Source organism: Maylandia zebra, linkage group LG14 (genome assembly GCF_041146795.1).
Source record: "Maylandia zebra isolate NMK-2024a linkage group LG14, Mzebra_GT3a, whole genome shotgun sequence".
Lineage (NCBI taxonomy): Eukaryota > Metazoa > Chordata > Actinopteri > Cichliformes > Cichlidae > Maylandia > Maylandia zebra.
The window spans coordinates 29,554,189-29,577,990 of NC_135180.1; the positions used below are offsets into that span (position 1 = coordinate 29,554,189).

At 39.7% G+C, this 23,802-nt stretch overlaps 1 protein-coding gene and 2 pseudogenes across 1 annotated transcript; all 3 read right to left on the minus strand.

The window, feature by feature from the left end:
- Nucleotides 1–234: 234 nt before the first annotated feature.
- Nucleotides 235–1,167, minus strand: LOC112435953 (odorant receptor 131-2-like). Its single transcript, XM_024805058.2, has one exon. The coding sequence runs from the start codon at nucleotides 1,165–1,167 to the stop codon at nucleotides 235–237; it is 933 nt and encodes a 310-aa protein (XP_024660826.1).
- Nucleotides 1,168–5,682: 4,515 nt separating this feature from the next.
- On the minus strand, nucleotides 5,683–6,615 carry LOC101474033 (odorant receptor 131-2 pseudogene; annotated as a pseudogene).
- Nucleotides 6,616–15,095: 8,480 nt separating this feature from the next.
- LOC101474322 (odorant receptor 131-2 pseudogene) lies at nucleotides 15,096–16,016 on the minus strand (annotated as a pseudogene).
- Between the last annotated feature and the right edge of the window lie 7,786 nt (nucleotides 16,017–23,802).

The window sequence follows — 23,802 nt, forward strand, 5'->3', positions numbered from 1 at the left end:
TTTCAATTCAGTCCAGTTGTATTTATATAGTGCAAAATCACCACAAAAGACTACAATAACACAAAGCAAGCTGCCTGTTATCGAAATTTTTTTAAATAAGAACAATAGAAAGGTGAAAAGGGTCATATTATGCATCAGTTTAATATAAGACCAGCAGAGTGAACAGAATGTCTGTTTTTATCAGTAAAACTCTGACCATCCCTGGAAATCTGTGGATCATTAGAACATAATAAATCAAAAAGCTGTTGAATGTTTCTTATATAAGCCACAGAGAGCGTAGTATTTCAGTGCATTAACAAACATCTCATCCCTGAGGCCATAAATTAGAGGACTCAAACATCTTGGAGCAAGAATAAAGGTTATGTAATTAAAGTACCTCACATTGATAAATAACATAAAATCAATCTGCAGGACAGCAGCCTCTATAAATGGACACCAGAGTTGAATAAGACACAGCAGCAGCTGGAAACCATGAAGAACCACTGTACTCAGCCCCTTCCATGTCGACTTCTTATTCTCTCCTGATGCAGCTTTGGCCACTTTCATTATTTGCACATATGAGAAAACAATAGTGATGGACATAATCAGGAAAAACAGCTGACTTATAGCTGACCTAAGATGTCCCTGCCATCTGTGAAAAATGAACATTTCAACAGCACAAATTCTGCTCTGGGTATAGAAGCTGGTGATTGCTGAAGCAAAGAAAATAGAAAGAATAACAATGCAGGGAACAGAGCTCAGACCATGAATGATCAGGATGAAGTGCAGAGCTCTCTGTGTTCGGCACAGTTCTGCATGACGGAGGGGAACGCAAATGGCCACGTAACGCTCCAGGGTCATTGCTGTCAGAGTAACTGGTGTGACAAATGTGTACACAGACAAAACAATATATATAATAACACACAACCACACTTGTATGGTGAAACTAAAATAACTCAAAATGAGCAAGACATTAGTTATTAGCAAAAAAAGTGAATCAGACAACAGTGCAATGGCAAATAAGATGTAACGCATAGTTGTGTAAAAAATATCCTTCATAAAAAATGTTGTGATTAGCAAAAGGTTGATGCAAAGAAACATCGAGATAAGTAACTGGACTATTATGACCTGATTATTGATGTTGTTTATTGCCAGCTGACCACCAATTACTGAGTTATTTAATGCCATATATTTATTAGTTTTAGGCAAATAGTTTTAAATCTTCATATATGGGGAGATCTTAAGAACTTATCTACATATATGAATGCATGTCTGGTTTCTAAATTCTAAAATAAAATCTCACACAAAGTATCTTATCCAAAGTTAAAATAAATTCAAATTTAACAGCCTCACAGTAAAAATAAGTGGAATATATATTGAGTTAAACATTAACAGTGCATGTTGATATGACATGACATATATCTATAATACCTAAAGATAACAAGTCACAAGACATCAGAGAGTCATTTTACCAATGCATCCCTGCGGTAAATAGAACATGTCTGAGGTGTGTGCTGTCATAATCTGATTTTTATAGCTGAAACTGTAACACAAGAGGGAATGTCACGACAGGAAGATGTCACCAAAGGAAATGCATTTGGGAAACATTTTGTACAATAGATCGATTCAAGTATACACAACTACTGCATGTAATTGGTCTCTAGATTTGTCCATCAACTCTTACCTGTCTCTATAGAAACAATTTATTGTTTGAAATCACAATACCCCACAGTTATCATAGTCTAAACTAATAAAAGAAAGCAGCACTGCCACTATAAATATATAAAGCATTTCTTGTGCCTGTCCCAAATGTCCCAGATAACGGCAATCAGTTCTTTGAAAGAAAAAAAAAATGCTGAAAAAATGCTGCTGGCTGTTCAGTACTTGACTGGAGCTGTGTGGAGCTACACAGACCTTTTTTTTTTTCAATGAAATACAGTCACAAGATTCAGATTTCGCATGATTCCCGACTTATAAGATCAGAAGTACTGCTAGTTTGGTCGTAAGTAACAGTTCTCTGGGCTTTCTGAAGGACTTTCATTTTTTTCTTTGGATACTCAATTCCTTTTCACTCATTTTTATTCCAACACTTGTACCTGACCTACTTAACACTGACCTGTGAATCATTCAGTAATTTAAAAAAAAAAAAGCAAACACGTAAGTTTCTTTTGCCCAATCTTCAATCAAAGACAGTATCTCATTTAAGAATCTTTGTTGAGGTTCAGTAAAGTATGCTTATAGCACTTTCATCTTACCTCCACTTGGCACTGTGGATATCTGTCTTTGCTTACTACCCTCACACTTTTATGATGCTTTTTGCAGAGACATCATAAATCTTTGTTAACAATATAACATTCACTTCAACAAGAAAAAAAATGGAAGACTAAATATGTGAATTTTAGCATACAGAAAATTAATCTTGTTTTCAAACAGGATATAATGTCTGACCTGCATTTTGTAAAAACCTCAAAAAAGAAAGTCAAACAAAGGCAGCAAACGGAGTGAGTAAACAATATGGTTGCAGATAATATGGGTTCAAACTGGCCTACTTACTGAAAATTAAAAACAGCAGTTAGGTCACTCTGTATGGTGTCCACTGAAATAACTGGTGCTCCTAACTAAATTTATCATCTTGTTGTTTATTCAAATCATGTGCACAAAAACTGAGTCCTTTTTTCATAACATATCAATAACGCTTTACTTGCACAGCATGTACTGAGAAAAAATAGATTGCCTTTACACTAGCTGTGATGGAAATTCTTGAACAGTTTGTAAGGTTATGAAGTCATTGTTTCCAAATGCTTTTACCTTAGTTGTGATAGAAATGTTTGATGAAAATTGCACAAGTGCTAACTCCCGTGCACTTTGTTTATAGGCCACGCAGAGGAGTAGAAGATGCCACAGTAAATTCGGCTTACTTGTTAAACAAGTTTCGGTCATGAATTTTCATTTTATTAAAATAGCTGAGCTGATATGCTACAAATGGTTCACCACAAGGCAAAATGAGGAATATAGTGGAACAAATCAGAATACAAGTCCATTTGGTGCCAAAGTATCAGTGCTTTGTTGCCTGTTCGCCAGAAAATGTACAGCCAATTTCATGGCATTTGACTGATGTCACACAAAGTTCGATAAAACATTTCAAACAGAAATGAACATTGCACTATTAATCATTCTGACACAAATTCTATATGAGCAGCAGGAATTATTTTTTCGGACATTTTTTCATTGTAACAACTAAATGGGTTTTTTGTTTGTTTGTTTACAGAAGTTAGAAACCCAAGTACAATATGTTTTATTTGCACACAAATGTTGCTCAATCAAATGAAGAAAAAGGTCAGTTATTATGCACCAGTTTAATATAAGGCCAGAAAAGTGAACTGAATGTCCAGTTTTATCAGTACAACTCCGACCATCCCTATAAATGTCTTAATATGTCTATTAGAATATATTAACCAGAATGAACAAGCTGTTGAATGTTTCTTATAAGCCACAGAGAGCATAGTATTTCAGTGCATTAACAAACATCTCATCCCTGAGGCCGTAAATTAGACGACTCGCACATCTTGGAGCAAGAGTAAAAGTTATGTAATTAAAGTACTTCACATTGGCAAATAACATAAAATCAATCTGGAGGATGGCTGCCTCTATAAATGGATACCATAGCTGGATAAGACACAACAGCAGCTGGAAACCATGAAGAACCACTGTACTGAGCCCTTTCCATGTTGACCTCTTCACGGATTCAACCAACTAGATGGGCTAAAGGAACAAGTGCATTTTTTTTCAAGGTTTGAGCTAATACCTGAAAAGTGTGGTCACCCTCAGATTTAACATAATTTAACAGTTAACAGATCCTGAGCTGATGACTGCACAGGCCTGCTGCGGATCTGAGCAGGTCTGCTATGTACACAAGAGCCTGCCCATGTAAAGCTTCATATGTCATTAATAAAATATTAAAATATTTTTCTGACTTTGATGGAACCTTAGTGATAGGAAGTAAGAATAATGCCTGGCTGCTTCCCTTTGGACCAGTTGTAGATAGGCTAAAGAGGACAGAGAAAGGCATGTGAAAAATGAGATACAATAATCAACACTGAAGAAATGAATTGATTCATTTTTAATAAACAGGACTGGTGGAACTGGGTGAAAGCTAAATGCTGGTTCTTAGTTGAACCTGCCACAGTAATGACTGACCTCCTGACAGAAGCTGACAGTGTCAATCACAAGACGTTCAGCTTTGCCAGGATTGAGATTGAGAGAATATGAAGACATCCAATATAAGTAACATTTCAATATTGCCTGTTAGTCAGAAATGTAAAGTCACTTTAAGTGAATTAGACTGAGGCTACACGGAGTTAAATAAAGCAATGGACAGTGGACATGTATGGCAATAATTTATTTTCAGTACATTTTTTACCGTAACAATTAAATGTCTTTTGTTCGAAGCAGTTACAATTATGAGTACAATAAGTTTTACAATAAGTAAATAATTAAAATTTATTTTTTTACAACAACTTAACTGCTCCTAATCCACACTGTTGCCAAACTAAAATCAATTTAAGCATAAAAGGGTCAGATACTATACATCAGTTTAAGTATAAGACCAGCAGAGTGAATGGAATAGCCAGCTTTATCAGTACCACTTTCAAACACTGGAAATCTATGAGTAGCAGATTATTACATGAAGGAACCTTTTAAAAAACAAAAAACAAGCGCGTCCATGCTCACAGGTGTACACACAGGTGATCACACCCACAAACTACACCCTTTATGGCTCCTACCTCAAAGCACACTGTGTTCTGTTGATCTTATGTGCTGCTCAAATTCAAATTCAAATTTTTATTTGTCACGTACACAGTCATACACAGTACGATATGTAGTGAAATGCTTGGACAACTGCTCGTGACCTAAAGAGAACAAAAAAGGAAAAGGCTATGAATAAGATAGGAAATAAATATGAAAAATTAAAAAGGGTAAATTTAACTAGGAAGGAATAAAATATAAATTAAGGTTAAAAATGAAATAACTGTACAACACAAATTAGAATGAAGGGTAAATTTAACTGGGAAGAATAAGATAAAGATAAATATATAAATTAAAGTTGAAAATAAAATAACTGTACAACAAAATACACAATATAGAACTATATAAGAATGTATGAAGAAATCTAAATATAAATAAATATATACACAATAACAGCAGCTGTACAAGTATTATTTGGTTTAACATTTAGTATTTACTGTCATATTCCCATATATCATTGTGATGTTGTTTATTCTATTACTCTTGTTCTCTTCTGCTTGCTTTCTTTTTTCTTTCTCAGCAGGTGATCCAGGTGATTGATATATGCATTTTTTTTTCTCTGCCCGTTCTGTTGGTTTTTGTCTTTTGCCCTTCTCCCCCGTCCCTCTTCTCAGCTGTTTCTCTTTCCCTCTTTCTTTCTCCCCTTCTTTCCCCCAGTCAAGTCTGTCCCGTATTCAGTAAGTGAAAATAAAATAAACAATAAAAGGTGAATCAAATGGACCATTACGGCAAGGCTGGGATGGTCAGTTTGGTAAAGTAAATCCGTTGGGCATCTTTCTTTGCCTTTAGACAACAATTCTGATGGCAAAAGAGCCAAACGGGACAGGCCAAAAAAAAAAAAAAAAAAAAAAGGAAATCTATGAGTATTTCTATTGGAATACATTAGAACATAATAAATCAAAAAGCTGTTGAATGTTTCTTATATAAGCCACAGAGAGCGTAGTATTTCAGTGCATTAACAAACATCCCATCCCTGAGGCCATAAATTAGAGGACTCAAACATCTTGGAGCAAGAATAAAGGTTATGTAATTAAAGTACCTCACATTGATAAATAACATAAAATCAATCTGCAGGACAGCAGCCTCTATAAATGGACACCAGAGCTGAAAAAGACACAGCAGCAGCTGGAAACCATGAAGAACCACTGTACTCAGCCCCTTCCATGTCGACTTCTTATTCTCTCCTGATGCAGCTTTGGCCACTTTCATTATTTGCACATATGAGAAAACAATAGTGATGGACATAATCAAGAAATAAAGCTGACTTATAGCTGACCTAAGATGATCCTGCCATCTGTGAAAAATGAACATTTCAACAGCACAAATTCTGCTCTGGGTATAGAAGCTGGTGATTGCTGAAGCAAAGAAAATAGAAAGAATAACAATGCAGGGAACAGAGCTCAGACCATGAATGATCAGGATGAAGTGCAGAGCTCTCTGTGTTCGGCACAGTTCTGCATGACGGAGGGGAACGCAAATGGCCACGTAACGCTCCAGGGTCATTGCTGTCAGAGTAACTGGTGTGACAAATGTGTACACAGACAAAACAATATATATAATAACACACAACCACACTTGTATGGTGAAACTAAAATAATTCAAAATGAGCAAGACATTGGTCATTAACAAAAAAAGCGAATCAGACGACAGTGCAATGGCAAATAAGATGTAACGCATAGTTGTGTAAAAAATATCCTTCATAAAAAATGTTGTGATTAGCAAAAAGTTGATGCAAAGAAACACAGAGATTAATACCTGGACTATGATGACCCGATTATTGATGTTGTTTATTGCCAACTGACCACCAATTACTGAGTTATTTGTTGCCATGTATTTCTAACTTTTAGGCAAATATTCTTTTGTTTTATATCTTCAAAATGTGGAGAGGCCCAAAATTCTAAGAACTTATCTACATATATTATTATATATCTGGTTAAAGATTCTAAAAACAAATTCCCCACACACACTATCTAAACCAAAGTTTAAATGATGTCAACCTAAACAGCCTCACAGCTACAAGTGTATCTATTGAGTTAAGTATTCACGGTGCTTGTTGATAATATAATGACATATATCTATAATACCCAAAGATAACAACAAGTCACAAGACATCAGAGAGTCATTTTACCAAACCATCCCTGCGGTAAGTAAAACACATCTGAGGTGTGTGCTGTCACAAGCTGATTTTTATAGCTGAAACTGTAACACAAGAGGGAATGTCACGAAAGGATGTCACCAAAGGAAAAGCATTTGGGAAACATTTTGTACAACAGATCGATTCAAGTACTAAAATATAAAACTACTGCACATATCAGGTGTCCAGGTTTGACCATCAACTCTTATCTGTCAACACAAATTATTATTATTGTTTGGCAACACAACACCTCACACATAAAATTGAAGAGAACAATGCTACCTGAATGTGCAAAGCATTTCTTTTGTGTGTCCTGTGTGAATCCATTCTTCGAATAGAATTAGTGAAAAATAATTTACTTCTTAAATTGTTCAGCACCTGACTGCAGCGGCTTTTAATTAAATTTAGTCCAAATAATTTCCTCAATGAATAGTTAATTCTCTGATTTACTTAGTTTTTTTTAATTGGTTTGGTACTATTTTCACAACTAAAGTGTGCATTTTCAAATCTCTCAGTACAAAACTCACATTTGATCACATTTATAACACCACTAGTCATTCTTTCAAATCTGATGTCATGAGTTCATTGTATTTGCACATATTTTCATTCCACTTAATCATTGTTGCAGAACATACGATCATTGTGATATATTCTGAGAACATTTGCTTTACTCACCCAAACAAAACAGTAAGATCTTTTTTCAACGTAGTACTTTTACCAATCATTTCATTCAGGAGCAAATAATACAAGGTAAGCGTTTCAAATTGTCCTCGGTGATGAATGAGTGTAACTGAACTGTAAAACTTTACACAGCAAATATTACACTTATGTTCAGGCATAACCAAAAAAAAAAAAAAAAAAAAAAAAAATATATATATATATATATATATATATATATATATATATATATATATATATATATATATATATATATATATATATATATATACACACACACATATACACATATACACACACACACACGAAAAAGGGAGAAAAAACAAGTCATTTACATAAGCACAATATATTTTTTATTTTATCTTTATCACTTTTATACAATTAATCAAGCCGGTCATTAACATTGGGCCATAAGTTTTCATCAACATCCCAGTGGATGTCTTCGTTGTTCAGGCACCGTGGGAAAAATCTCCTGGCAAGACGAATCCAGGCTTGACATTGCTCAGCAGTTATATCACCACAAGCTCCACACATGGCTTGAAGAAGGGAGACATGCTCATGGGGATGGCGATCATACACCTTCCACCTCCATGTAGAGAAGAATTTCTCAATTGGGTTGAGGAAAGGGGAATATGGTGTGTTTGAAACCATTCCTGAACCAGCTGTGCATGGTGGAAGCTGACATTGTCCCACACAACAACATAGACGATGTCTTCTCCCTGACAGGCCTGCTCCAGTTCATTTAAAAAAAACTATCAGGTGTTCAGTGTTGTATGACCCTAGAACTGGTCTACAGCCTACCACACCATCTTCAGATATAGCTGCACACATGAGATGTTCCCCCCACGTTGTCCAGGGACGTGGATGGTAGCCCAATAAGGTTACGTCCTCTGTGTCTAGTTTTTGCTAGATTGAAAGCGGCCTCATCAACAAAAATATACTTGTGATGATTCACAGCAGCGTCCAGCTCCATCACCCTCTGTTACAGTAATTGCATGCCAGTTTAGTGTTGTACCTGAATATATTCTGAACGCAGTTGTTTCACCTGGACATTGTTCCTCTCAAAAGGAACTTACAAATGACCAGACAACAATCAGTCAAGTTGAAAATCCATGGACATAATGAATGATTCATTGATTAAACATTAAGATCGGTTGAATTAAATGACAGAAAAATGTATTAAACTGAATAATAAGAGATGCAAATCAAAAATTTTATAGTGACAACATTATGAAAGGCAGTAACTGTGAACGAAACATTTATTTAGATGAAACACTTATTTTGTGTAGTGAAAATGATATTTTGTCATTATGTGTATTGTACTAACACAATTGAAAATATGCTGAAATGTTTGAAAAAGGTGCACTTTTGATGATCTGTTGTGATATAAGTACTAAGAGTTTTGAAAATGTACCAATTGCTTGTGAAAACTGCGCCAAACCAATAAAAAAAAACTGTAACACTAACCTATCAGTCACAAAAGTAACTAATGGAGCGTAAGATTGATAACATTGTGGAGAAGCTCACGGCTCTCCAACAGGAGATCAAGAGACCAGTGTCAGACTGCTAGAACAGCTTTGAAATTCATATGAGTTGTTTGCACTAAAGTAAAAACCACCATCATTTCATGCGGCTACCACTTTGGCGTCAGCTGTGGTCTCAAGGCTGGAGCTGAACAAAAACATCCTGATAACAGACTGTGCATAGACTGTTCTTCCTATCCTACACAAGGCCACCGGGATTGGCTGGAAGACTGTTTACTTAGTCTGGCAGGGCGAAGGACACTGTCTCAGCTAAACTCTGGACACACATACACACACATATACATACATATGCAGCTATCCTTCCCTGGATCCAACGCCTCCTGCCATGTTTACCTCCCCGCCAATGGAGACAGCGGCTCAGCTGGAAGCGCAAAATTGCAGCGTCTGCGAGCACTGTGTGCATTGGCGTCATAGAGGTCCCTTTGCTACGGTTCGGAGCCGCGGACCTGTTTTATATATGCGTGGAATAGTTTTCTATACGAGATCGCTGCGAAAAGTGCAGCCTTACCTAATCTCCACCCTACTGTTACTCATTTTATATTAAGATTTAAAAATCTAGTTGGTATTGGTATGGCGAATAGCCTTCAGTAATAGTAATAAATCACACAGCAACAGTACATTCATGTAGTTGTAAAAAGCATGATAATATATTAAGTGATCCAAAGTATTCAGAATACGTTACTCTCATTAGGTAACGTAATGGAATAGATTACAAAATACATTATGGGGCATGTATTCTGTAATCTGTAGTGGAATACATTTTGCAGTGGTTAGCACTATTGCCTCACAGCAAGAAGGTACTGTGTATTTCTATGTGGATTTTGTGTGTTCTCCCAGTGTTTGTGTGGGTTCATACTCTGGGTACCACAGTCCAAAGTCTGGCAACTTGTCCAAGGTGTACCCAGCCTCTGTTCCCCACTGGGTCCTTATCAGGGTTGCAGAGGGCTGATAAGGATAAGTGGAATGGATGAACTGAATTACAATCAGTCAATTTCAGTTAGTGGCACAGTCTGAGGAATGAATAAATGGTAAAGTGCAAGCTGCATCCAGGACAGAGACAGTTGCATTATGATGCTAGAACCCAAAGTGACTTTAGTTTTGTGAATGTCGACCCCAGCCCAGCAGTCAGACCCTGAACTTCAACATACAGGGAGTGCAGAATTATTAGGCAAATGAGTATTCTGTCCACATCATCCTCTTCATGCATGTTGTCCTACTCCAAGCTGTATAGGCTTGAAAGCCTACTACCAATTAAGCATATTAGGTGATGTGCATCTCTGTAATGAGAAGGGGTGTGGTCTAATGACATCAACACCCTATAGCAGGTGTGCATAATTATTAGGCAACTTCCTTTCCTTTGGCAAAATGGGTCAAAAGAAGGACTTGACAGGCTCAGAAAAGTCAAAAATAGTGAGATATCTTGCAGAGGGATGCAGCGGTCTCAAGGGAAGTGGGGAGCTTGGGGAGAGCAACAAAGTGGGCAGCTTTAGAAAAACGGTCGACCATGGTGAGGATGACTGTGTTACCTGATGATGGCGGAAGACCAGTGACAAAGTCAACTGCAATGTGGGACCAGGGGCGGCTTGGCGTAGGTAAGGGATGAAGTAGGCCGGCAGCGGGCTGGTTGACAGGTTTATTCTGGGCACAGGTTGGACAGGCGGCGATGAATTCTTGGACGTCCTTGGCCAGTGTAGGCCACCAGGCGAACCGCTTGATGAAGGTGACGGTGCGATGAATGCCCGGATGACAGGTGAGTTTTCCGCCGTGGGCCCATTGTAGCACTCGTGAGCGAACGGACGTGGGAACAAAGAGCAATCCCGGGGGACCAGTCCCCGGATCCGGTTCTGCCCGCTGGGCCTCCCGTATGGCAGACTCGATCTCCCACGACAGGGCTCCGATAACGCATGTGGGAGGGAGAATGGGAGCCTCACGGTTGGGGTCCTCTGAGGTAGTGAATAGACGGGAAAGGGCATCGGGTTTCACGTTCCGAGAGCCGGGCCTGTAGGTGATGGTGAAGCAGAATCTGGTAAAGAACAGAGCCCACCTGGCTTGTCGGGCATTTAGTCGTTTAGCCGACCGGATGTATTCGAGGTTCTTGTGGTCAGTCCATACCACAAAGGGTTCTGTTGCGCCCTCTAGCCAGTGGCGCCACTCCTCCAGGGCGAGTTTGATTGCCAACAGCTCCCTGTCCCCGATGTCGTAGTTCTGCTCTGCAGACGACGGGAGAAGTAAGCACAAGGGTGGAGCTTACCCTCTACAGGGAGTGCAGAATTATTAGGCAAATGAGTATTTTGTCCACATCACCCTCTTCATGCATGTTGTCTTACTCCAAGCTGTATAGGCTCGAAAGCCTACTACCAATTAAGCATATTAGGTGATGTGCATCTCTGTAATGAGAAGGGGTGTGGTCTAATGACATCAACACCCTATAGCAGGTGTGCATAATTATTAGGCAACTTCCTTTCCTTTGGCAAAATGGGTCAAAAGAAGGACTTGACAGGCTCAGAAAAGTCAAAAATAGTGAGATATCTTGCAGAGGGATGCAGCAGTCTCAAAATTGCAAAGCTTCTGAAGCGTGATCATCGAACAATCAAGCGTTTCATTCAAAATAGTCAACAGGGTCGCAAGAAGCGTGTGGAAAAACCAAGGCGCAAAATAACTGCCCATGAACTGAGAAAAGTCAAGCGTGCAGCTGCCAAGATGCCACTTGCCACCAGTTTGGCCATATTTCAGAGCTGCAACATCACTGGAGTGCCCAAAAGCACAAGGTGTGCAATACTCAGAGACATGGCCAAGGTAAGAAAGGCTGAAAGACGACCACCACTGAACAAGACACACAAGCTGAAACGTCAAGACTGGGCCAAGAAATATCTCAAGACTGGTTTTTCTAAGGTTTTATGGACTGATAAAATGAGAGGGAGTCTTGATGGGCCAGATGGATGGGCCCGTGGCTGGATTGGTAAAGGGCAGAGAGCTCCAGTCCGACTCAGACGCCAGCAAGGTGGAGGTGGAGTACTGGTTTGGGCTGGTATCATCAAAGATGAGCTTGTGGGGCCTTTTCGGGTTGAGGATGGAGTCAAGCTCAACTCCCAGTCCTACTGCCAGTTTCTGGAAGACACCTTCTTCAAGCAGTGGTACAGGAAGAAGTCTGCATCCTTCAAGAAAAACATGATTTTCATGCAGGACAATGCTCCATCACACGCGTCCAAGTACTCCACAGCGTGGCTGGCAAGAAAGGGTATAAAAGAAGAAAAACTAATGACATGGCCTCCTTGTTCACCTGATCTGAACCCCATTGAGAACCTGTGGTCCATCATCAAATGTGAGATTCACAAGGAGGGAAAACAGTACACCTCTCTGAACAGTGTCTGGGAGGCTGTGGTTGCTGCTGCACGCAATGTTGATGGTGAACAGATCAAAACACTGACAGAATCCATGGATGGCATGCTTTTGAGTGTCCTTGCAAAGAAACGTGGCTATATTGGTCGCTGATTTGTTTTTGTTTTGTTTTTGAATGTCAGAAATGTATATTTGTGAATGTGGAGATGTTATATTGGTTTCACTGGTAAAAATAAATAATTGAAATGGGTATATATTTGTTTTTTGTTAAGTTGCCTAATAATTATGCACAGTAATAGTCACCTGCACACACAGATATCCCCCTAAAGTAGCTAAAACTAAAAACAAACCAAAAACTACTTCCAAAAACATTCAGCTTTGATATTAATGAATTTTTTGGGTTCATTGAGAACATGGTTGTTGTTCAATAATAACATTATTCCTCAAAAATACAACTTGCCTAATAATTCTGCACTCCCTGTATAACAAACTGATGAGTAGCCAGGCTGCAGCCTACACTGAAAAAAAGGCCATGTTAGATTTACTTGATTCAATAGTGGACATTGGTTGCACACAAATGTTTTGCTTTGACAGAAACTTAAACAATTGTGTTCAATCAACACAACTTTTTCATATTCAATAAACATGCGCATTTTGTGTTCATAAAACGCGATTGAAGCATAACAATTTGATAGTTTGATCATTTGTTTTTCCCCCAATACAATAGACATTTCGCAAAGGAAAGAAAGGTAAAGAAAAATACATTTCAATATTCACCTGTTCTGATTCAGTTACATATCGAAAAGCAACTGGAAGCTACGTTCACACTGCAGGTCTTAATGCTCAATTCCGATTTTTTTGATCAAATCCGATTTTTTTGTCTGCGTGTTCACACTACAAATAAAATGCGACAGCAAAGGCACTAGTGTGAACGCTCAAAGCGGCCCGCATGCGCAAAAGACTTCACACACAACGCGCTCTGTTTAGACCCAGAGCAAACAGTATTGTTTGACAGATGGCCCTTAATATAAAGACTTCGGACTTTACGTTTCCCAATTTTTACTTTAAGTTATTTTGTTATTTACATAATAATGTAAATAACCTAATAATGATCCTTATTGCTGTTTTAGAGAGGAGCGGTGCTTCAAAGGATAGTTGCAGATTTCTGTCAGAATCTGCAGATTATACAGTACAAATAAAATGTTCACGTTTCTCCAACGTTGTCTTCCCAACAGTTTCACTGACATCTACACGGGATGGCCAGGAAGCGTTCGCGATGTCTTATCGGGCGCTGATAATTGGCGCCTGTCTTGTGTTGGTGACGTAAAAGACGGATTTAATGCGACATGACCGTTCAAACAACAGTCGCTTTCTAAAACATCGGATATGTATCGGATTCAGTACCACATACGAAAGTGACCCAGATCGGATTTGAAAATATCGGATTTGCGCCGTTCACACTGTCATAGCATGATCGGATATGGGTCGCATAGGGTCAGAAAAATCGGATTTGATGCGCTTTCGCCTGCAGTGTGAACGTAGCCTTATTTATTCCCACCCGTTCACCATAAGTTATCAGGCAACATTTATTCAGCTTCTTTACAGATATAATCTGCAGTAATTGGTCAAATTAAATGCTTATTACACCAGTCAGCATCAGCAGCAAATTGACTGATTCATTGTTTTTAACACATTCAATTCACCTCTTTGTGAACCAGTTACATCACTTGTACTAAAAACTAAATCTGTTCTCTGGAACAAGACCTTGCTTGTTTTTGCTGCCAAAATTCACAAATGTTGTTGACAGAAGTTGGCAAAGTGCAGATCAGCTAGTTTCAAAAAACAGTTTTTTTTATCCATAACAAGAACACCCTAACAGCAAAAGAACAATACAACAGAAAATGCAAATGCTATTTATGGTATCATCATAACAATGATAAGAAAAAATAAACTGGGCCAATATGACATGTTTGTTAATATGTTAGTATTGGTTTTCTGGGGATATACATGCTAATGTGATTCTACCCCTGCTTTGTATTTGCCAGTTCTGTTATCTGGGGATCATACTTAGCACTGAAGGTCTGCCAAACAACACTCTGAAGGCAAACAGGGCATATATGATCTTTCTGTTGCAAGAAAAAATGCATACTGCATGTTAAAATATTGTTTTTGTTGGCAAATGTTTATTATATATGCACCTCTCAATGATCATTTATTATGTAAGTCTTTCACAAACATCAGCTCTGGCAGTTTGTTTCATTTCAGCAATGGCATTTAAATGAGTTCACTTTTACAATAACATGTTATTGAACCATACAAAACATTGTATATGACAAGTAGTGCATAAAGATACCAGAGGCCTTGATGTTACCAAAGCTCCAATGAATAAATCACTTCTGCCGCCACAGTGAACTACAGTTATATGTTAATAGCTAAACACTGTATTCAGCATAGAACTATTAGTGTGTGTCATGATCCTCAGGTCCAAACGGGGAGACTAAATGATAGAAGATACTGTTTACTTACTTCCTTATGATTGCATTAATGCTCAGTGAGTAGCTTATTCTTTAGTGGAATCATGTGTTTAAGTGTGTTATGTGTTTAGTTAGAAAATGCTAATTGTTTTTCCTGAATAAGGGACAGAGGACATGATATCTTAGTGCAAGGAAAAATTTGTCATCTCTGAGGCCATAAATGAGAGGACTCAGACATCTAGGAGTAAGACTAAACATTATATAGTTGAAGTACCGTACATTAACATACAACATGAAATTAATCTGAAGGACAGCATCTTCAATGAATGGGCACCACAGCTGGATGAGACATAGCAACAGCTGGAAAGCATGAAGAGCCACTGTTCTGAGCCCTTTATGTGTTGACTTTTTGTTCTCTCCTGATGCGGCTTTGGCCACTTTCATTATTTGAATATAAGAGAAAACAATGATAATGCACATAATCAAGAAGTAAAACTGACTTATAGCTGACCTGAGATGACCCTGCCAACTACGTATAATGAACGTCTGCCCAAAGCAAACCCGGTACTGTGTGAAGAAGCTTAAGGATACAGATGCAAAGAAGACAGACAGAATCAAAATACAGGGCACAGAGCTGAGGCCGTGAATGATGAGGATGCACTGCAGAGCGCTGCGTGTGGAGCAAAGCTCTCCATGACGCAGGGGCATACAAATGGCCACATAGCGTTCCAGGGTCATTGCTGTCAAAGTAAATGGTGTGACAAAGTTACACACGGATGACACTGCAAACATAATAAGGCACAATGACACCTGTATAGATAAATGAAAATAGGTCAAGATGAGCAGCAAATCTGTCAGAATTAAAATGAGACAATCAGACAGTAATGTGACAGCAAATAAGATGTAGCGCATAGTTCTGTAAAAGGTGTCCTTCATAAAAAAGGTTATGATCAACATGGTGTTGATGCAAAGGAAAACTCCTACCAAAACCTGAACAATGATGACTTGGTCATTGAGTTGTCGCATTGAGGATACACCAATGAATGAGCTGTTGTCAACCATAAGTTTAAATGTTGTAAATGAATTTAAAAAAGAACCTTAGAGAGTTGTCATTACAAAACAAACACAGTGAGAGACAATTGCCAAAACGTTCTGGCAAACAGTTCTTTGTGGTGAATGCTTCCCTCACCTATTATTTGTACATGTGACTCTGAAATGAAGTACCACAATGTCGTCACCACAGCATACTATTTCTCATTGCTATTCACTATTGGATTGGGTATTCGATAACATATACACACACACACACACACACACACACACACACACACACACACATATATATATATATATATATATATATATATATATATATATATATATATATATATATATATATATATGTGTGTATATATATAGAGAGAGAGACAGAATGTGAAAAAAAAAATCCATGAATCCACATGGTAGGATTTGTAAAGAATTTATTTGTAAATCAGGGTGGAAAATAAGTATTTGGTCAATAACAAAAATACAACTCAATAATTTGTAACATAACCTTTGTTATGGCCTAAAATCGTGATATTGATTTTAGGCCATATCGCCCAGCCCTAATATATATATATATATTAGGGCTGGGCGATATGGCCTAAAATCAATATCACGATAAATTGAGCAGTTAACCTCGATAACGATAAATGGACGATAACCACCCCAAGTGCCAAAAAAACGAACGTTTTTTTTTTTTTTCATTTGATGGGGCTGTGGCAGGCAGCATAGTTCCTCCAGTTATTTTGATAATATTATTCCCCCTAGACCTATTCATTGCAATTATATTATTACCACTTTAAAGGACTGTAAAATGTCACTGAAAATAAATGAAGACAATAGTAGTAAGTACTTTTAGTGGTTAAGATTTATTAACTGAACAAAATAAAAAAGTGTAGGATACAATATGTAACCATGCTCTCTAAAAAATGTGTATCCCTTGTAAACAAAATAGTTTAATAATAAATATGTTTCACATTGGCTATTCACAAAGTAAACAATGATTGTGCAAATGTAATGCCATCATGGACAAAGGCCTATCTCTGCTAAGGCCTTGAGGTACTATAACTTGTAAACAAATAATGTCACAAACACAAATGTCAATTGAACACAGAAAAAACTATAATAAATACTAAGCACTGCCATGTGACTAGTGAAAACTATAAACTCTTAAACAAAAACATTAAATAGTGCTGTTTGCAAAAAACTTCAATAGAACACTGATAGTTAAAATTAGGCAGGGCTTGAACAGGGCACTTCAAAAAGGGGCAGCAGCAGACTTGGTATCCTGAGCGGTTCAATCAAACTACTGTTGTAGATGTTTACCTGAGTAGTGTTTACTCCAGGTTCTTGCTAAGAAACACAAGCATATTGACCATGTCAGGTTTCAGGCAGGATCTGAGGCATGTCACAATGTTTCCTCCAGAACTGAAAACCCGCTCGGATGGGGAGCTGGTGGCTGGGATGTATTTTGCTACATTTCACAGCACAACATGATCAACACTGGCTCACAATAAGTCTTCTGTAAAAACTTTCTGGATACACTGCTGCTCAGCAGTCTTAAGTATTTTTATGCCTATATAAACATTATTCAAACATTAATACTTTCAATTTTGAATATGACACACAGAATTAAAGTCACTTTAAAACACACCAGATGTCACCACCCAAATATATTAAGATGTACACTTACCGATTGCCAGGTGCAGCCTGTGCCCAAAACATTGCACCCGTGTCCATTTATTGAGCTTGACAGCTTTCACAATATTTGGGCCGTTGTCAGTTGATATAGCAACAAGGTCCTCTTCACCGATGTCCCATGCAGACAGCATCGCTCTCAACCCCTGTCCAACCATCTCCCCCGTGTGATCAGATGGAAAATAGGCCGTCTCGAGCACTCTGGTACGCAGCTCCCATTTGTTGTCGATGTAATGAACTGTGAGACTAATATACGGCTCCATTGTACAGCTGGACCAGAGATCGGATGTGGCTGCAACGTGCTTAACGTTTCTCAATTCAGCAGCAACCTTTTCCCTCTCTGTGCTGTACATGCTGGGAATGATAGTTTTTGAAAAATATTTTCGTGATGGAGTTCATATCTCTTGTCAATTATTTTCATGAAGTGTCTGAACCCGTTGCGTTCCACTGTAGCAATAGGAGCCATGTCTTTTGCTATGCGGTAGCCTATAGCATTTGTGATTTCTTGCCATCTTTTGGAAGTTCATATAGTTGAGTACTAGCAAATGCTTCGGTTATTGACCGCTGCCTGGTGGAGGAAGACGTTTTTGCTGGTCCTCCTACTCTCTTCTCGCTTTGAGCTTTTTTTATGTCTTCGAATTGAATCACATGGTTGTGCTGCAGGTGGTGGAAGAGGTTGGTTGTGTTACCTTGACTTGACGCAACAGTCTTTTTGCAGAGTTTACATTTAACAATTTTTTGATCAATATCATCCTTGTTGAATCCAAAATGTTGCCAAACGATTGATGATGCATTTTTTTTGTTAACAAGCATCTCCTCTTCCTCCTCCACCAGCTCTACCTCCGTCGCTGCTGCTTCAACATTTAAATCGTCCTCCATTTGTTCACCCGTGTCTCGTCTTGTTACAGGTAGTAGAGTCATGTGACTCCACCCCGTCAAGTCTGTAACGTAGCACAGCGTCTTAAAGGGACATGAACATCGCCAACCTGCACATGCCTTTTCTTTTTTTTTTAGATACCGAATTTACCGACATGGGCAAAATGTCGTCGATGAGAGTCATAAATTTTGGTAACGATAAATTTTTGATATATCGCCCAGCCCTATACATATATATATATATATATATATATATATATATATATATATATATATATATTAGGGGTGCAACAATACTCGTATCGATATTGAACCGTTCGATACAGTGCTTTCGGTTCGGTACGCATATGTATCAAACAATACAAAATTTTTAATTTATTTTATCAACTTTCCTTCTGACGATGCTGTCTGTGTTGAGCGCTCAGTGGATCTGCGCTCGACAGTGCAGCCTAGGCGGAGTAGTCGAACGCAGATCCACTGAGTGCAGGTCAAGCTAGCTAGACAGAAGTTAAGCTCTCCTTGCAACATGGCAAATTGAACCTCCCCCACCCTAATTCAGATCTGGCATTTGGAACTATTTTGGTTTTCATGTGACGTATGACCCTGAAGGTAAGCGCGTCATGGACAAAAGTAAAACAGTATGTCGGATGTGCCACGCAATGCTCAATTACATTGGTGGGAACTAGTGCGTTAGCGCAGTTTGCTCGTTAACGTGTTGGCCGTCCAGCCCCATGCACGGGGCGATCAGGGGTAGCTTGTTAACGGAGATTTGCGTGTTGTGGCGTTAAGGTCATTTCAACGAGATTAACCTGAAAGTACTAGTGGGAACACAATGAATATAACTGCACATTTACGCCGACATCATCCTAGTGCAAAGACAAGTGGAAGCAAACAAAAACAACAAGCAAGCATGCTACAAACTTTAGCCGAGTCATTTAGACAGCCGTTAGCACATGATTCTCCTTATGGGGACCTGATATGTTTAATATGCTGCTGAGAATATAGCCCAGAAGAAGCGGATAGTATAGCTTTTATTTTTGAAAGAGACATTTCTCTGTAATAAACTCTCTTTTCCAAAGATGAGTGATTCCTCAATCAGATACAGGGCTTGCAATATCGCTAGCCCGACGTCCCGGGGCTAGCGATTTTTCCAGTCGGGCTACCAAAATCTATCTCTGCCCTGCCCGTCCGGCTATTGTAGGAAGGAAAAATATATGTCAATGCTTTTGCATTCTTTCGGAAATGTAGCTGGGTAATTATGTCATTGGCATCGGTGAGCCACTGTCAATATGTGACATATTGAAATCGCGTTTGAATTGCGCTTGTTTTTTTGCTTTCACTTTGCAATCGCGCGAACTGTGTATAGAGAGCGACAGCACTGATCTGTGAGTGATGATAATTTGTGCACCAATTCCTCTGACATCGTCTTATTAATCGTTAGCTTACTACGCAAACATGACAAGTGAAATCTCCGGCAGCAAGCTTAAACATGTGAGAGGTTGATCGCGCAGAGAATCGCTGAGCGTTATGTGAGTGCGTGTGTAAAAGCAGCAGGATATATATTTTAGTTCTGCTGAGCCAAATAAGACAGGTCAGGGTGAAGAAGTGACAGCCAAAGAAAAGTGTTAGGTTTTGTATTGTTCATTGTCATTTATGCTTAGAAATATTTACTCATATATGCTTAGAAGTATATAATCATTTGTAGATTAAAAGAATGTCTCATCCTAGGAGGTCTGTAACAACTCTGTGTAGCATGAAGAGGGGGGTGCGTTCACTCATCTACAGAGTGTTCTGGCATAGATCCGTATCTTCTCTTGTTGATATATGGCATAGCAAACACACGTATATCTGTTTAAGTATAAGAGCCTTTTGTTCAGATGGACCCGCTAGACTCCTGGCACCAGCTTTGGGGAAGTCTTCACAGGGTCACATCTTGACCTCACACAGATCACACACACACACACACACACACAAAGCCAAGGTAGGACATAGAGGGGGCGACACACTGTCTTACAGACTACCTCAACTTTTGTGTGGACACGGTCGCCCCTGCTAAGACGGTACGGTGTTATCCTAATAACAAACCGTGGGTAACACAGGAAGTCAAAGCTGTCCTCAACATGAAGAAGAAGGCTTTCAGGAGCAAAGTGAAGGAGGAGATGAACGCAGCACAGCGGGAGGTGAAACGCTGCCTGAGGGAAGCAAAGGACACCTACAGGAGGAAGGTGGAACAGAAGTTGGAGAGGAACAATATGAGGGAGGTCTGGAATGGTGTGAAAACCATCACAGGCCACAACACCAAGAAAAGCACAGTGGGGGGGACTGTGGAGAAGGCAAACGAACTCAACAACTTCTTCAACAGGTTTGACCAGCCCACAACCCCCCCCACCCTCACCCTCACCTTCACTACAGAGTCCAATCCCCACTCTCCTACCTCCCTCGCTTCCCCCCCTTCCTGACACCATGACACCCCCCTCCAATCCCTCTCTCAGCAGCAAGACATCTCCCCCCCTCCCCTCCTCCCAAACATCTCCCAGTGTCACAGTGGATCAGGTCAGGAGACAACTGAGGAAGCTTCGCCCCAGAAAGGCAGCAGGCCCAGACAAGGTGTGTCCTAGGATGCTAAAGGCGTGTGCTGCTGAACTGACGTCACATCTTATGAAGACTCTAGAGCGGCTCTTCCTCAACCTCCTCCGACCACAGGTACAACATGCCCAGGACCCACTACAGTTTGCATACAAGGCGGGTGTCGGAGTGGAGGATGCCATCCTGTACCTCCTACACAGAGCCCACTCACACCTGGATGGGGGAAAAGGCACGGTCAGGATCCTGTTTCTTGACTTTTCCAGTGCCTTTAATACCATCCGGCCCTGTATGCTTCAGGAAAAACTGAACAGGATGGAGGTGGACCCCTGCCTGGTGGCTTGGATCTCCGACTACCTCACCGACAGACCACAGTACGTCAGGCTGAAGGACATCACGTCTGACACAGTGGTCAGCAGCACAGGAGCACCACAGGGAACTGTGCTGTCCCCTCTTCTCTTCACCCTGTACACCTCTGACTTCTGCTACAACTCTGAATTATGCCACATTCAGAAGTTTGCAGACGACACAGCCATCATGGGGTGTATCTGGGATGATCAGGAAGAGGAGTACAGAAGTCTGGTGAGGAACTTTGTCGCATGGAGTCACACAAACCACCTGCAACTCAACACCTCAAAGACTAAGGAACTGGTTGTGGACTTCGGGAGGTCTAGAGCAGGTCCACTGCCGGTTCAGATAGAGGGGGAGGAGGTGGAGGTGGTCAACAAGTACAAGTACCTTGGGCTGTGGGTGGACAATAAACTGGACTGGTCATGCAACACAGAGCACCTGTATAAAAAAGCACAAAGCCGACTGTACTTCCTCAGGAGGCTGAGGTCTTTTAACATCTGCAGGAAGCTCCTGAGGATGTTTTACCAGTCGGTGGTTGCTGGAGTACTTTTCTATGCTGTGGTGTGCTGGGGGAGCAGCACAGCAAAGAAGGACTCATCCAGGCTGGAGAAACTGATCAGGAGGGCTAGCTCTGTGGTCGGCATGAAGCTGGACACTCTGGTGACAGTGGCAGAGAAAAGGACATTAAAGAAACTGATGGACATTATGGACAATGCCAGGCATCCTCTGCACACGGCCATTAACAACCAGAAGAGTCTGTTCAGTGACAGGTTGCTTCTCCCCAAGACAAGAACTAACAGACTTAAAAACTCCTTTGTCCCACACGCCATCAAACTGTTTAACTCCTCTCTGGAGGGGAGAGGGAGGGGAGACAGGAGGACAAAGGAGGGGGGAACAACTAAGCTGTAGTGCCTCTTCACCTCTTCACCTCACTGTGCAATACCTTTTGTGCAATACTTTTTGTAAATAGTCAACAGTGCAATAGACCTCAATACTTGAAATGTGCAATTCACTTGTATTTTTATTTTTCATTCCTATTTATTCTATTTATCCCCTTCGTATATTTTATTTATATTTGTCTCTGTATTTATATATATGTGTGTGTGTGTGTGTGTGTGTGTGTGTGTGTGTGTGTGTGTGTGTGTGTGTGTGTGTGTGTGTATATATATATATAATATTCTGTAACTCTGTAACTTCTGTCGGTGCTGTGCTTTTTTGGAAATCGAATTTCCCAGAGGAACCCACCTGAGGGATTAATAAAGTTCTATCTTATCTTATCTTATCTTATCTTATCTAAGGTACTCTTTGTGTGTATGTAGACGTCATATGTTAATGAACCTATGCATATTCATGTCACCTCAATAAAAGAGCAGTGTTACGGGAGAACGGACGAGAGCAACTGGGTTCAAGCGAAGGAACGGCGTTTGTCCGGTTCTCTCCCGTGCACGAGAAACATGAAGAACTTTGCCTACTTCGTGTCTTGCTTGCTGTGTAATTATATTGTCCTCAACGTTCCAGCGAATAGGTTCAAGCTACAAACCTATCAAAAAGCTTACCACAAAACGGAAAAGTTATGACAAATAAGTGCAGATAAGGCAAAAAGAAAGTGCAGCTTTATGGTTTCATGGACAAAAGAATTTCTGTGGCTGCAATATGACGAGCTAAATAACCAGGGCTGCACATAAGTGGTCCGCGGGTGCGCATTCGCTGTCAAAATAAAAAACACGCACAAGGGTTAGGGTTAGGGTTAAATTTAAAAACTGACGGCATATTGTTCAATTTGTCTTTTGTAAAAATGGATGCAGAAACTTTAATAAAAATATCTGAGGAAAAAGAAACTGTACTTTTGAGTTAAAATATATATTTATAATTTTAATAAATGACAAATTAAAAAGGCATGAACATTTTTTTTGTATCGAAAAAATATCGAACCGTGACACCAAAGTATCGAACCGAACCGAACCGTGAATTTTGTGTATCGTTGCACCCCTAGTATATATATGTATATGTATACATATATATATGGCTCGCGTGCGGAGTGAAGCAGAAAAAAGTGCGAGAAAGAGGGTGAGAGAAAGGGCTCGCGTTGTTCACTTCAAAGATCCGGCTCTAAGAGCCATTTCGTTCACAACCGACACATCACTAGAAGAAGGTGCTCTGGTCAGATGAGACCAAAATGGAACTTTTTTGCCAAAATGCAAAACGCTATGTGTGGCGGAAAACTAACACTGCACATCACTCTGAACACACCATCCCCACTGTCAAATATGATGGTGGCAGCATCATGCTCTGGGGG

What these genes read in the sequence shown, in the direction of transcription:
- LOC112435953 (XM_024805058.2), bottom strand. Translation starts at nt 1,167, where the DNA reads ATGGCATTAAATAACTCAGTAATTGGTGGTCAGCTGGCAATAAACAAC.